Below are 15664 nucleotides of genomic sequence, written 5' to 3' on the forward strand. Positions count from 1 at the left end.
GTTGTACTTACATTAGACTTGTGACGTAGTGTTTGCAGAAATTAATAGCTTGTTTGCCCCTTGCTCCCACTGCAGTATTTTGGGTATCAGACTTCAGATCGCTTATCTTTGTGGCTTAGTGAGAAAAGAAGAAAGATGTTCACTTTGCTAGAATTACGGATTACTTTCCTTTGCCAATGAAAGCTGCATTGGCTTGAGCTGGAGGGGAATGGGCTGAGATCACCTCTTTTTTATTGGAATATCGTGTGTATGTGTGAGATAAATGAGAACGAACGTAAATGAGGATGGGAGAGAGGGAGGGTGGCAGCACAGGAGGGCAAGGTGCCAGGAAAACCTTCTTCTGAAGTAGTGCAGAACTGTGTGGAAACCTGTGCTGTCACTTTCTGAGGAGAGGGAGGGAGACCGTCCAGCTGGGAGTCTGCGGGGCAGTGCCTTCAGCATCTCACAGAGGCACTGTGGGCCAAGCCATGGATCCTTGGGTGAACTGGCAGGAGCCTGGCCTTCTGCTGAGCTGCAGGTCACTTGCCTGCTTTTTAGGGCATGTTGGAAAACTGCTTGTTCTCCATCCAGGCGTGGAAGAGTTAGCACAGGAGCTTTTGCCCAAGAGAAGAGCTCCGGCCCTGTGTGACCTCCTCTTGGCTGCAGCTGGAGAGCTGTGCTGCACAGGACCGGTGTTGGTCTGGCATTCAGCAGAGAGCCAGGTGCCTCCTGAAACCTCTGGCACATCTGTCATCTGTGCGGCTCTCCAGCTCACTCTGCTAGTGATGCTGGGCTCCTTCCATTCCTTGCCCCACGAGCTGTGTGGCCAAGGAGAAGGCCCAGGCATTAGAAGCTCCCCAGAGCTTCATTACCGGCACAGTGAGCTGTAACCATGCTGCTGGAAAAACACAGTCTTCTGAGCAGTGATCTAGTTCAGGGCCCTATGTCCACAGAAATGTGGTTCTTCCAGTGAGGCACTTCCTAGCTAACTAACTCCTCTTTTTGCTTCCATTCCCTCAGGAAGCCTGCAGCTCTCTGCAGTGTTACTCAGCCCATGTATGACATACTCCTGGCTGTTCATTGCCCAGTCACTCAAGTGCTGAGCTGCTGCCCGCCCGTTGGCCTCACTGAGAAGTTGGATAATGCCACACAGACACAAGGGAGAAAGGGATATTTTTAAATATGTGCTTTATTTATTTTATTTTTTTATTTTATTTTTTTTAAACCTGTATAAATAAATACAAAATGACAAAGAGGTTCATGTTTACTAAACATTGCATTTGATTGTATGACGTTACACAGTGTGTGTCACAATAGTTCACCTTGTCATTGTGTCCTTTTAAGCTGTTGGTGCATAATTCTATAACTCAGGATATGCTTAGTCCTGAAGCTGCATCCAGCCACCCTTTTAGTGGAACCCCTGAGTGCTTACAATTGCAAGAGTGCGTTGGGGGAGCGCTTGAGCCAATTGGCTGCAATGGGGGAATTTCACCAGAGAGGTCTGGCACAGCAAAAGAAGAAGCTAATGGGAGGGCTGGGATCGGTTCTTGAGAAAAGAAAGAGAATTAAATCTTTGGAGCATTCTTATTTTGTATTCCCTTCCTCTTAGCGGCTAGTAGGAGTATATCTGTAATCAAAGTAAGCCAGCAGAGAACGTGGGTTCAGTTAGGAATAAGATTTTTTTCATGCTCACTGAGAGCAGGCAAATGGACTTGTATGACCAATTTTTACCTGAAGAGCTGGTTCATATTTTGATAGGGGTGAAAATAATATACTCAACCATTTCATGAAGTGCTGGTTCTCCAAACCACTTACCATCTTCACCCAATGAAGGTCAACTGCCAAGGCTTTACAGACACACTCGGGTCACTATTTGCTTGCTTGCACTCCATGACGTTTTTCACATTCATTCTCTCTAATTCTCTTTGGAAGGTATGAATGGAGATACTTCCCTTTACATTTTAAGCTTTAAAAAATATTAGTTGGAGATATTTTTTAACTTCTCTTTGACCAGTTTGAAGCAAATTATTGTATTCAGGTCAACTTGAATTTTGTGTAGACTTTCCTGCTATTTTGTGAAATATATTTATTTCCTGTATGTTTTAGTAAAAGCAGTAGCTGTGAAGGATGACCCTGGAATTTGCTATCTCTGATTGGCCACTTAAGTACACTTTATTTGTTAGTCAGCTGATTTAATGCATATTAATGGAAACTATGTCTAAAGAAACAGTTATAGATTGCAATGGTGTGTACGCATGACAGAACTGCTGAGCGAGGTGTAACAAGGAGTTAAGATCTGTAGAGAGGACTCAGGCTTTGGTGATCTTTCCCTGACTACTTTTTCCTGGATCAGGGTGTTTTTTGTAAAATTAGCAGCCTGCATTCAAGCCTGCTTTTCCTCACGCCTACCAGGTTTGCTGCTGTTTGCAGTTCTTATTGCCTTTCTGATCAGTGCTGCTCATTTGCAGCTCGTCTGCCCCATTTTCCCCTGCTGGAGGAGTCAGACCTCAAGACCTTCCCTTCCTTCAGCAGCATTTTGAAATAAGCTTAATGAGTGTCTTCCTTACTGGGGAACTATTTACCAACTTGTTGCTTCATAGAAGGATTGTATCGAAACACAGACACTTCACTGCCCTGATGCTGGGTGCACTGCTGTTAGCTGTGAGCTGACTCTGTAATATGCTCAGAAAAGACAATTTTTTTCTTTGTTTAGCTTCCACCATTCTCCTCCTGCACAGAATCCTCTCATTCACTATAACTCCTGAAGGCTCGTCAATAATACTGCCTAATTTAAACAGAATTTTTTGTAAATGATTTTATATGCCTCAAGTTTTGATTTATTTATTTATTTATTTATTTATGTGGTCTGATTGTGACAGGACAAAGGGATTGGCTTTAAACTAAAGGATGGGAGATTCAGGCTTTATGTTTGGAACAAATTCTTTCCTCAGAGGTTGGTGAGGCGCTGGCGCAGCTGCCCAGGGAAGCTGTGGTGCCCCATCCCTGGACGCACTCAAGGCCAGGTTTGATGGGGCCCTGGGATGGTGAGGGGCAGCCCTGCCCACGGCAGGGGTTGGGGCTGGGTGGGCTTTGAGATCCCTCCAACCCAAACTGTTCTGTGATTCTATGACTCTATAAGTTTGTTACTCAGTAGGGTTTTCTCATCAGAACAAAGGCAAAAATGTGAACTCTTTTATTAAAGAAATGCTCAGATTTTATGCTGAAAATCTGAGGAACGGCAGTTCTATTCTCCTTTCCTCTTGTTTCTGATGTTTTATTTTTACCTGCTGGGCGATGTGTTTAGGAGCCAGCTGTTATACTCTGCCATATCAGTGTACTGAAAACCCAGAGGTTTCCTGGCATAGGAACAGAGTATGAAGAATCTTTTGAAAATTAGTGGAAATGGAACCTCACAAAATTACTGGTAATGGAGCCTTACAAAATCAGCTGCCACTTAGGAAAAATAATGAGACTTCTACATGTACTTTCACTTATTTTTTTTTCCTGCTGTTGCCACCTTTATTTCCTAATGTGCTAACAGAGGACAGAGATGGCAGGGGTGAAAAACATTCTGGGATGAATGAAACAATCCACATATACAAAGACTGGTTTGATCTAAACAAAAGCAGTTATCTCAGTAAAACCTGCAGTTATGAATCTCATATGGACTGCATGGCATGAAGCCAAAGGTTAGCAAGCACTGGAAAAGCGCCGCAAGTGTAAGTAGGCCTGGATAGCATCCATAGCACGTCCATGTCTTTAGCACATCCACAGAGTACCACAGAGGCCAATTTGTCTTATAAGCCTTTAAAGAGCAGTAGAAATATGAATGCATGTCTCTCTGATGAAGGAGTAATAAGGCTATGCTCAGCAGTGGCTCAGGCATGGGGTACTCCTTGTTAAGGCTGTGCTGGACCAGCCTTGGCTCCGTGCCCCAGGCACTCAGGCACCTGGGCAGTGTCAGAGGGCCTGTCTGCCTTTGGAAGAGGACTGGCAATGTGAAACTCAGCCTTTGGCTGGTAGGGGAAGAGGGAAGCAGTCACCTGAAGAATGACCGGCCATGCTTCAACCCACTGATATGAGACCAACAAAGTCCACGGAGAGATGCTGATGTACACCAAGAGTTTGCTATTGCATTTCTTTCTCATCATTTAAAAAAATCTCTCCTTACCCAGGCTCCAGAGTTTAAAGCTCTGTTGTTGTAGGTGTCAGTAATTTAAAACTTACCTTGTGTCCAGCCTGGTGCCGGAACAGACCACCTGAAGAGCTAGTTCTTCAGGCCTGTGAGTACATCTGAGAGTTTTTCCATGTGGGTTTTTATGGGGTTCTCTACAGTAAATTTAGGTATCTCTGATCTGAGTCCAATTTTTGTCTCCCGCTTCCAATACATATTTGTCAGTTCTACCTCTGAAACCTTCTCCATAAATTTATTATTTGCTTCTCACCTCAAATATTTTGTATTCTGAGATGCTGGCTTTTGAAGCACATGCTGGAAAAAGGAACTTGCAGATGTTAGCAATCCTTTTTGCAATTCTGAAGACACATACGTCAACTCCAAACTTCCCATTTCTAAGCCCAGTTCTTTTAACCTTTCCTTGTAAATGAGATTCTTCAGGCTTGGTGTCATCCCTGACTGTGAGGCAATAACTGTTCCTTTGATAGAGAGATTTGGAGAGTGCCAAATGAGTTGTCTGAGAGGTATTTTTCTCTCTCTGCCTCTCTCTTTACTCTCCCCACTTCTGCAGTGTCCATATTATAAATCTGCTGGATAACATCCACACAGATGGGGACATTAAATATACTATGGTGTTCTGACAATGGGTTTTGAATGTTTCTCCTTTCCAGATCGAATAATATACGTCACATCACTCCCATATATCAGAGAGAAGTCAGCGCAGCAAAATGTTTTTGGCTTTCCCGCCATAGCTTCTGTAGCAACCCTTCCAGTAAGGTCTTAACCATGGGCAGAAGTGGTTCCCATCAGAGGGGCTGACCAATGGGAATATCCTGAAATCATACCACCCGATAGCCCTTCGGTGCAGTGTGATGATTTACACAGGGTTGAGAATAGGCAAACCCAGGGCAGCTTGCCATCGCATGCTGCGAGGAAAGACGAGAGAGAAATTCAATTGCAGATGTTCCTGACTTGGCAATCACCTTAGGAGAGCTGGTATTTCCCACTTCCTACGGCAGGTGATGTGCATGCGGGCTCCTTTTGTCCAGAAAGAAAATCGATTGCATTGTCAGAAGAAAAAAAAATCCCTCAGACAGATGAGTATTTTATCAGGGAGGTATGTCTGTTTCAGATACATTAAAAGTCAGCTGCTTTTCTCTGAGTAAGAATTCTGCTCAAAGAGATGGAGGGACCATTTGTTATTTGCAGTAAGTTATGAGCCAGAGTGCATCTGACTGATCTCTTTTTCTGCATGATACTGTGTATATATCACACGAAAGTCTCCAGCTCTGGGCTCCAGCCTCCATTACGAATGATATCCACCTTTTATTCTGAAGCAATAAGGTACTGAATCTATATTTGAATTCATATAATTAGGCAGCGGTGAATTTTCATTTTCCTTGTGTGAAGAGACCCTATCTATTGTTAGGCAGACCTGCTATAAATTACAGCTGCAAATCTTTCATGCCCTCATATAATTTTGCTCTCTCCTCTTTCTCCTTCGGACCTTCCCTCTCTTTGCAGCTCAGAAGTTTTTGTGTCATTTCTCTCCCATCGACCTGGCACAGTAACACCCAAAGATTTCCTTTTCTCAACACTTCCGCATTTCTGCGGTTCCCTTCTTTGTTCCCATGCTCCTCCACACCTTCTCTCTTGCTCTGCCCATGCTGACACATTCCTAATTCCGGGACAGCTGGACCTCTCTTCCTACCAGCTTTCGACTATGTTTTTGGGTTGTATTTTCCTCCTCCATTTTTTCTTTCACAGAGCCATCTTGAGTTGTGTGTATATAAAATACGTCATCAGTATGGGGGTGTCTGCACTATATATCTATTAGTGGGACTTATCATTTCCTGATTATTGCTAACAAAGACAAAATCGTTTTTCCTCGCAGAATCAGTGAACAGATTGCTAATTATGAAATGTATGTGAAGGCACATTCTTTTTATGCACATTGTGTTTTCTGGCATCACTTTGTTTATATACATTCAACATTTTGTTTCCAGCAAACTTCACCCGCTCAGCGTGGTAATTTCTTGGAACACAAGTGTCAATCTAGCTCAGAAGTATGTCTGCTCCCCGGACAGGCTGTATTCAGGGGAATCAGAATAGAACGTTCTACACCCTCTGATCATCCAGCTACTAGGGTCTTTAACCAGTGATGGCCTGATTGACATCATGTTCTGCTCTTTCTAGATCAGTGCTTAGCATATATTTCAGTTGCTTTGTGCCAGTAAAAAGAAACCAGCATATCAAAGCCAGCTCCCCTTAACAAATTCTGTATTTGTTTAACCTATACACATTTAAGTGATATTTAAAGGGAATGGTGTAAATGTTAGCATGCTGCACTGTTTGGAGTCCCTAATCTTTCACAGTATGTGTGTGCAATGTAGTTGTACAAATAATGAAATGTGGCAGTTTGGAATTACAGTGTTCTGGTGACGTGAGAATGAACAGGCGACAGAGACTTAGGGCTGGAGCATCCGTCCTATGAAGACAGGCTGAAGGATCTGGGCTTGTTCAGCCTGGAAAAGAGAAGGCTGCAGAGAGACCTCATTGCAGCCTTCCAGTATTTGAAGGGAGTTTATTAACATGAGGGAAATTAACTTTTACATGGGTAGGTAGTGATAGGACAAGGGGGAATGGTTTTAAAGTAATAGACAGGAGATCTAGATTATATGTCAGAGGGAAAAGTTTTTTTACAGAGAGAGTAGTGAGGTGCTGGCACAGGCTGACCAGAGAGGCTGTGGATGCCCCAGTCCTGGAGGTGTTCAAGGCCAGGTTGGGTAGGACCCTGGGCAATCTGATCCAGTACTTGCTGTAGTGGCTGGCAGCAGGGGGGTTGGAACCTGATCATCCTTGAGGTCCCTTCAAACCCAAGCCATTCTCTGATTCTATGGCTAGGTCAGGAATGGGTGATAGAAGTCACCTTTGAGGAGCACTCAAAACTCTCCATCAAACCAAAGTGGCAAGTGCCATAGCACTTGGCAAGTGCTATGACTTATGACTACAGCCCGCTCCCAATCTTGCTGCTGTCTGCATTGATTCAGGCCTAGGTCTGGCTCGCTCACCCTTGAGAGAGAACTGATTCTTATCTCATTACTGCAACCAGCTGCAACACAGCAGCTGTACCTGTCACCCTTGTCACTTGTCACAGTGACGTGCTGCTCCAGCGCAGCAGTTGGCCTGAGTAGGTCTGCTGGGGAAAACCCTAGAAAAAGATGAAATAGGGAAGGGCGATGGATTGCAGGGATGGGAAGATCTTGGGGCAGCAACCAAACAGAGAGAGATGAGCTGCAATAATGATGGGGTTTCCTAGCTTTGTGGATGCTGAGGTGTTGGGAAGTCCCACTACCACCAATTTGTGATAAGACTAGTTCTTGTGTGAGCAGAGAGCAGGTACCCCAAACTGCTCCAGCATCCCTCTCTGGTGGCAGCTGGAGAGGATGCTGCCTGGCTGCTTGGAAAGGACAGGCAAATTGCTGTGCTGGCAGGGCAATGGCATGGACTTCTGCAGCACTTGGGGAGCACAGGAAGCAAAGAGAGAGACAGCCATTTTATTTTAGGCTTATGCTGTACATTGAGATTCATTATACAATTTTTTTTTTTTTCTTCCCTAAATTAATACAAAAATAGTAAAAATAGGTTAAAAAAGCCCAAATGAAAACCCCTGACATCTTGCAAGCCATTTATGTGACACACAGATTAAGACTTCTTGGAGCTTAAATAACCTAGAATTATTTATACTGACTTTCCTTTTTTTTTCTTTATTTCCCTCCCCCCAACCAAGAACTGAAGTGATGATGTCCTGCAGAATACCAGTGGCTGCCCGCAGGAGATGCTGAGCTGCTATCCCCCAGGCAAGGAGCTGCAGAGGGGCCACCTCTGCAGAAACAACAACCCCATGCCCCAACCTGTGCATAATGGGCAGGAACACGCTCCAGATCCCCTCCTGGGTCCAAGCCTTTACCATATCTTAAAAAAAAGAACCCCCAAATTTTTCTCTTGCACTTTCCTGGAAAAGGATGGGATTCACAGATGCCCACCCCTGCCAAAATTTGGAACTAAATCTCCTAATTCTCTAAGAAGACTGGGGATAGACAGAAAGGGAGTAAGGTTTCCTCTGTGCCTGCCCTGGGGCTCCAAGGTGCCCTGTGGTGGTGGTGAGGTGCCCAACTGTGAAAGGAGAATGTTGCCCACATGCATCTCCTTCTCATTGGAGATGCAGGAAGATATATTCAGGAAGATATACTCTGCCCCGACGTATGTGGCCTGAATTGTACAACTTGGTTTGTACGAGTTGGGGTTTTAATATCCAGGTATGTAGGGGAGGAAAGGGCTCTGGGTAACCCTTTCTGTTCAGGGTCTTCCAGATGCAGAGAACAGACAAGTGCTGTAGAGGTGTCAAGCACTCCAGGAGCTTGCTCTGCACACAAGCTCTGGGCTGCATGCACTCTGTGTGCAGTGCAGGGCAGGGCAGAGACATGTACTCAGTGCCTATGCTCTGGCTCTGACCCCATGCGTGTCCTCTTTCCTTCCTGTGCTCCCATCCTGCCCACAGCTCCTGTCCCCAACTGGGTAATTGCAGTAGCCCCAGGTACACAGCAAACCTAAAGCCAGCTCCTCCACCCTGCTGCCTTTTCCCAGATCTCCAAGAATGCTCTATTTCCAAAGCTAAGCAGCAGGAAAAAAAACACCCATTTGCTTTTCAAAGTTGAAATCAAAATCACATGCTAAAGAGCTCTTTCTGACTTTCTCCCTGTTTAAGAGAGAAATCACTATTTCTTTCTCCCCCTCCTGAATTTTCTCACTTGTGCTGCTACTCTCTCTCGTTTCCTCGGTTAATAAAAATAAAGGAGGTGTTGGCTGCGTTGGGATTTGGTGGCTTGCCGGGGGACAGCTAGCCCAGAGAAAAGCCTTTAAAAGTACACCTTTCAATTTACAGTACACATGTTACCTGAATGCAGTGCTGGCTCAGAAAGCTTCTGAGAGCAGATGCGAATCTTCACATGGCACAGTGCAACCTCAAGCCACTCTGGTGTTGTTTTCCCTCCGGGTTCATGCAGTTGTCCAAGCTAAATGCATTTGCTTGCCTTTGGAAAAGAAGTTCCTTTTCTTTGCTAGGCAGGTTTTTCTCAGCCTTCACAGCTCCAATTTTAATCTAAGTGGAACAATTTCACTTAAAGCTTTGGGCAGAAAATTCTGGCTTCATCACTTAATTTTTATGGTGAAATTATTCCAGCTATACCAACCTTTCTCTCTTCATTTTTTTTTCTTCCAGTTAGGGAACTTGTAAATTGAAAATGGGCTTGTACTAAGCCAACATTAGAAAATATCTTACAAGAAAACTGCAGTGGTCTCGGTGGGCATATGCACTTAAGTTGCTTCTTTTCCCCCATGTTTACCCTGTAGTAAAAATATACTTGTACACCATACCTTATTGTATGGAAACGTTAATGTTTGTAGAAGATAAACGCTCCCAGTGAGCCACAGACCTATATATTCTCTTTTGCCATAGTCAAAATGGTTGCTGTTATATTTTAGCCAGTGCCTGGCAGTGTATTATAAATACTGTTACTCACTGAATGTATACAAAAATTGGGTCATCTCTATTGTAAACAAAACCACAGTGAAACCTGGGGTGCAAAGCTTCTTAGGAGGGTGACAAAAACTGCTTAAACCTAGGTAGTCTTCCAAATGGAGGCTCACCAGTGAGGGTAAAAGCTGATGCACAGTTTGCCATTTGGAGTGCTTTGGACTGAGAACAGAGCACAATACCTGCACCTATATCAATGGATGCGGCAAACACCAACTGACTTTGGTGGAGATAATTGCTCCAAAGGAAAAAAGCCTACGGGAAGGAGGGTCAAAGTGGGTTAGCATAGTCTGAGACCTTGAGAACATGCTGTTTTGGGTTCATGTTGAGGTATTTGGGCTACCTGTAGAGAAGGACTTTTTGGTGTCTCTCAGAAACATCAGGATTCAGGCAGGAATCTCATAGACTTTGGCCAAGAACACCCTAAGCACTTTCATGACTTCAGATCACCAAGCCTACAAGTGGGGAATGGAAGGTCAGCTTGAGGTGAAACATGGTGAGACAGATATGTAAGTTGGTTTTGTCTCTGTTTTGGGTTTCCAGGGGGCAGTGAGGATTCAGAAACTGCCTCTCACCTGACATGGACTTCTTTGTGCAGAGAGGGACATGGATCCTCTTCCCCATCCCACCTGTGGGCAGCCAGCACAAATAACTGGTGGGTAACATGGTGCTCAGAAGACCTGGTGGTGGAGGAATCTGACTTTAAACTGACTTTTAGAATGGGTTGGGCAAATATCCCTCAGAAACAATTTCAGTATTGTTAGCCCTCTCTTGGGGCAAAGATGTGGTCTTCCCGACTGTCACTTTGTGGATGCCCTTGTGGATGTGACACTTCCTCCATATATTTTCCCCAACAGATTTGAAGACAGAAAGGCAACTTTATCATGGGTTTTGTCACTTTCCTTGAAAATCTCTGAAGGCCTCGCATGCTGAGATTTAATGGTATCTGTGAAAGTACAAGATTATAATTGGACATCTCTTTAAAGACTCTCCTATCTATGAATTTCAATTAGATGCAAGAGGCTTATGGAAGCCATCCTTGCATCCCGTGTTTGCAAGTGATAGCACGAGGGGTAGAAGAGGTGTCAAATGGTTGTTTGCCAGGTATTCCTCTCTACCGTGTACAAACCAACTCTTTCACATGTCTCTTGTTTCCAGGAGTCCCACAAGCCAGTAGATTGCTGCTGTCAGAAATGGTTTGCAGTTCCTCTGTAGCTCTCAACTGAGTTAATGCCATCTGAATTTTAAAAGCCACTGCAGTTGCCTGTTGAACAGTCAGAACATAGGGAAATTGTAATTGAAATGACATAATGACTGCCACAGAAATTTTACAGTGGAAGTACATGGGAGGAATGATTTCTGGGTGGAAAACATAGCCCCACACCTGAGTTTAAGGAGGGGAAAAAGGCCTCTCCCCTCACCTCACATTCATTTGACTGTCTCTGAGTTGTCTGCCTATCTGACTTCTGCCAAGGCTGAAGTTGTTACTGCTTCCCATCTGCTACTGCAGCAAATGGTGCTCGTTCAAGCAAAAAGCCTGTGCATTCCTGGACACTGTTTCCTTTTCTTCTGGTCAGAGAGGAGTTATGCAGGGGAAGGCAAATGCTGCCAGCTGCACTGCCAACTTGTTTTGCTACTCAGAACGCAACAGCTTGCTCCAGGGAGGGCAAAATATCTGCTCATCTGCGAGGGAGGAAGCTCTAGAAGTATCTGTTCACTTGAAATTTAACATTCACAAGGTGGCCTTAGTGCATTTTAGGGCTGTGGGGGTGGCTGGGACTTGATGCTATAGAGCTGCTTCACACAAAGCAGCACCTCCAGGCTGCGGCCAGATCTGTGCTAAGTCTGCAATGCTGGTGCCCCGCAGCTGAGCCCCAGGGTTCCCACAGGACCCAAAGACCTCCAGACACTGGCAAGAACCATGCTAGCTGCTGAAAACTTGTCCAGCGTTCTCGGGTCTGTACAGTCATGAGATTGCCTGACACACATGCCAGCTTCCTGCAGACGGTTTTTTTGCAGGCCATTTATAGCTGGAGCACTCCCAGCAAAACCCAGAGAATTGGCTCATGTATCCCAACTCAGTAACAAACCGTTGAGTAATAATTACGTAGTTCCGAGGGGTGGAGGGGTGCAGGGTGGGAAGAAATGCTTTGTTATCTGTATTACTCTGCATCAGAGATGCTAATGGAATTATGTAGAACTCACAGCTCCAAAAAGACTCAGTAACATAATCTTTTTAAGATACTTTTTTTTTTTTTTCTTTTTTCTTTTTTTTTCTTTTTCTCTCAGATGCAATGCTTCCAATAGGCCACTTTGATATGGGCTCTTTGGGGACGTTGTTCAACTTGCTACAATTAAACTTCAGTTCGCTACGTACAACTCTCAGGGTCTGCTGTCTCTTGGAAGAGCCCATAGCTGTCAGGTCTATTGCTTTACTGGTACTCCAGGAAGATGGAGGGATTAAATTACTCATTACATAAAACTACCCACTAATCCTCTTAGTGTGCATTACTAGTGAATGGCCTGAAATAGGCTCTCGCCAAAAGAGCCCTAACATTCACTTTCTCGACGACGTTTTAGTACATGAGGTTTGCATCATGGATTTGGGTGCTGAAATATCCAGTACACCGTCTTCTGTCTGCTGCTAGATCCACTCGCACGTGTTAGTAGAGTGCTAACAAGGTTACAGTTGGTAAAGCAGGTTACGTGTTTAGCTAGTAGCGAGACATTTATAAAATAGAATGATATGGTTTCTGCAGTGACAGAGTCACTGGGATTTTCTGTTCTTTTCTCTTTTTTCTTTTTATTTTGTTCTTTTTTTTTTTGTTGTTTTGTTTTTATAAGAAAAAGAAACAGCTATAAAACCATGATTAAAAATGTTACGCAGGATGATTTACATTTTAAAATAAGGATATTTTTAGAAAAAAAAAAAGAAAAAAAAAAAAAAGAGAGAGATAAAGTGATTTATAGCATAAAAGTGTTTGGAAAGTGTTTGGTTGCCGTGTACTGCCTTCTTTCCCAGTACAGTTTGCTATCTGTTATACAGTCTTGCATAAATGTTTAGATTAGGGGAGCAAAGAAAAATTAAACATGATGGCTGAGACCTATAAGAGTGGACTCACTGACTTGAGTTATTGCTTTGCAGAAAGTTTGTAAAGCCTTTACATCCAGCGAATACTTAGTGCTACTTCATCCTTGACAGCTGACCTTTCAATCTGATGGGGTTTAGCAACAATAATTGCAGTATCTGCAGCGCAGGGGATGCAGAAGGCTGCTTAGGAACCCAGCCTCTCTCACTGGATTTTACTTCACGTGTCTGAAATTCATCCCCTCTTTGCACTTTTCTCTCGTAATACCTGTTACAGGAGCTGATCAAGGTGCAATCCCCTGGCTCTTTTGTTTTCTTTTATAATCTCTCCCATCATTTTGAATATTCCTGGATTTAGCTTAGAGGGGGGAGGAGAAACCTCCAAACCCCTTTCTCTCCCCAGATACTGAGTCAGTACTGGTTTATTATTATTTTTTTCCCTCAGTAAGACCTACTGTAAAAAAGCAACAAACAAACAAGTTAGACTGTTGTAATTTGGTCAACCACTCGAGTGCTATCCATATCCACCATTTCAACACACTCTATTTCCTCACGGTTTTCAGGATTCTTCTTCTCTTTCCTCTTCTTCTTGGACGGTGGCAGAAAAGTCAATATCACAGGTAAAATGGCAAAGCAGTGAAAGAAGGTGACTAATGCTATTAAAAACAAGCACCTGAACAGTGTACGGGTCAGATTTGAAGGCACAGCTGCAAGAGGAATCAGACCAACAATATAGCAGAGGTAGCTCTGCAAAATAGCTACCCCATGCACTTCCAGGGCATTTTTCACCCATTTAGTTCTTGTGAACTCTTTGCCCAGGACAAAGGTTGATAACAGTGGAGCACAGTTGTCAATTGTATAATTAATTCCGTAAATCAAGCACAACACAGAAATACAATCTAGTTCCACTTTCCACAAGGTCATAAAACCTATAACTCCAAACTCAACCGAGGCAACAGTTAGAGTGAGCCATACATTGATCAGAGAGTCTGCCACCAGGAATGCAGTGAAGAAGAGCAGAAATAAAGCACTGATGCAGGAGTTTTGTAAGGGGGCTCCCACTGAAGAGGCATAACGATCCATGTACACAAACGATGGATTGAAAACAATGAATTTCACCTTGGAGGTGAGAGAAAGCTTCCTCAGGGTTTCCAGGAGGTCATAAAGTTCTTCCCTCTTGGTTTCCATTGTCTTGGCCACCAGGAACATTCTGGAGGCCACGACATCAACTTCATTGTTGTATTTCTTGGAAAAGATGATATCCTCTGAAAAATGGGCAAACTGAGGGGCTTTCAAGAAGGAGTTCCTCAACATATCAGTGAAATTTTTCTTGGGCAATCCAGTAGATATGTTGAGTTTCCTAAGGTAATTTAAGTAGCTCTCAAACCAAGATATCCTCACAAAGCCCTTGGTATACTCCAGCACATCCTCCTGGACACTGGTGTTCCAGTACTCTATCGACTCGTAGATGTAGAACCCAATCACCGGGCTATAGTTACTGAAATACTTCTGCTGGGCAGTTGTATACTCAATGGTCCGTGTGGCGGTCGCTACGATGTTGCTCAGGTCTGACCCTTCACTGACCTGCAGGTAGCCCATTAAGGCAAAGGAAATATAAACAAGGTAAAAGAGAACTACAAAAGGCTTGACGTAAGTGTTTGTTATCCAGTCACAATAATAGCGTTTAAGGAACCACACCAAAAGATGACTCTCGTAAGTGTTCGTTTCCTCTGAATCCGTTGTGTCCTCACTGAATCTGGCTGTCAGAAGAAACCTATACCATGCAGGCTTCTCTTGCAATACCTCTGGCTTTGGTACCTTTCTACAGAAGATACTATGCTGGTAGTTGTTTTCTATGTAGCCAGTAAACACCAGGCTGGAACCATAAAAGGAGAGTACATAGAGGTAGTTGAAGAAAATTGCAATACAGGAATTGCAGCAGAAAATCCTGGCTGCTTCAATGTTAGTGAAGGGACTGGCACCTATTCCAAAAGTGACCAGGTACATGGCAGTGGTGAGGGAAAACGAGAGCATGGAGTCTGCAAATACGGCTGCAGTCCTCTCCTTAACATGTTGGTCTTCTCTAGTTTTTCTCCAGGAGGACAACATTTCAAAAGTCCCATATAACCCATGACCTACAATAGAGAACAAAGCAAGTATTTAAAGTACCCAAATAAATACGTGGAAAAAGGTAACATGGACATACTAAAAGGCTCCAAGGAGAGGCATGTGGATGTTAACAATTCTTGAGGTACGTGTCCTGCAGAAGAGAGAAAATATTACGGAGCTCTAAGCCACTGAAGCATGTTTGCTACCTGACTAGCAAACCTTACTGCCAGAGCTGGAGGAGAGTTCTGCTTCGCTGATGCACAGTTGATGGGTTAAAGAAAAAAGTATTTTCTCTAGCTGGCTGTTCCATTTCAATATTTTGGAGTGCCTGTGATAGAAGATGCTTTGAAATTAGTTTTTCTTGGTGATGGAATCTGACCTGTGGTGGAAACAAAGGAATATGACCTTGAAGTGCCAGTGCTGGAAGCAGAGCATTAGTTGGCTGCTTTGTAGAATGACTGCAAAAAACGAAACCTTCATATAAGCTGAATATTGTCAAGTAAATCAGTCACTGACTTCTCCGCTTCCTATACAGATTTTCCATCAGGAAAAAGAAATCCTAGAAATGGAACAAAGAAAGAAAAGCACAAACAACTTTTAGAGAGGAAGAAATGTAGAACTGACATGAAGCTGCTTAAGGCATTAGTTTTCTTACGTTAGCATGTCTAAGGATTTGTGAAACATAATGCAGCTCTTTTTCTCTTGGCAATTCCTACAT

The 15664-nt window shown here is 43.7% G+C and overlaps 1 protein-coding gene across 1 annotated transcript in view; it reads right to left on the reverse strand.

The window, feature by feature from the left end:
* Positions 1-1171: 1171 nt before the first annotated feature.
* Positions 1172-15664, reverse strand: part of PTCHD1 (patched domain containing 1) — a 40761-nt gene continuing 26268 nt past the window's right edge. The window contains exon 3 of the mRNA XM_072329324.1: positions 1172-14972. Coding sequence (XP_072185425.1) covers positions 13318-14972 — 1655 coding nt within the window. The 3' untranslated portion in view covers positions 1172-13317. The remainder of the gene's footprint in view (positions 14973-15664) is intronic.

Source organism: Excalfactoria chinensis, chromosome 1 (genome assembly GCF_039878825.1).
Source record: "Excalfactoria chinensis isolate bCotChi1 chromosome 1, bCotChi1.hap2, whole genome shotgun sequence".
In the NCBI taxonomy this organism is placed as follows: Eukaryota; Metazoa; Chordata; class Aves; order Galliformes; family Phasianidae; genus Excalfactoria; species Excalfactoria chinensis.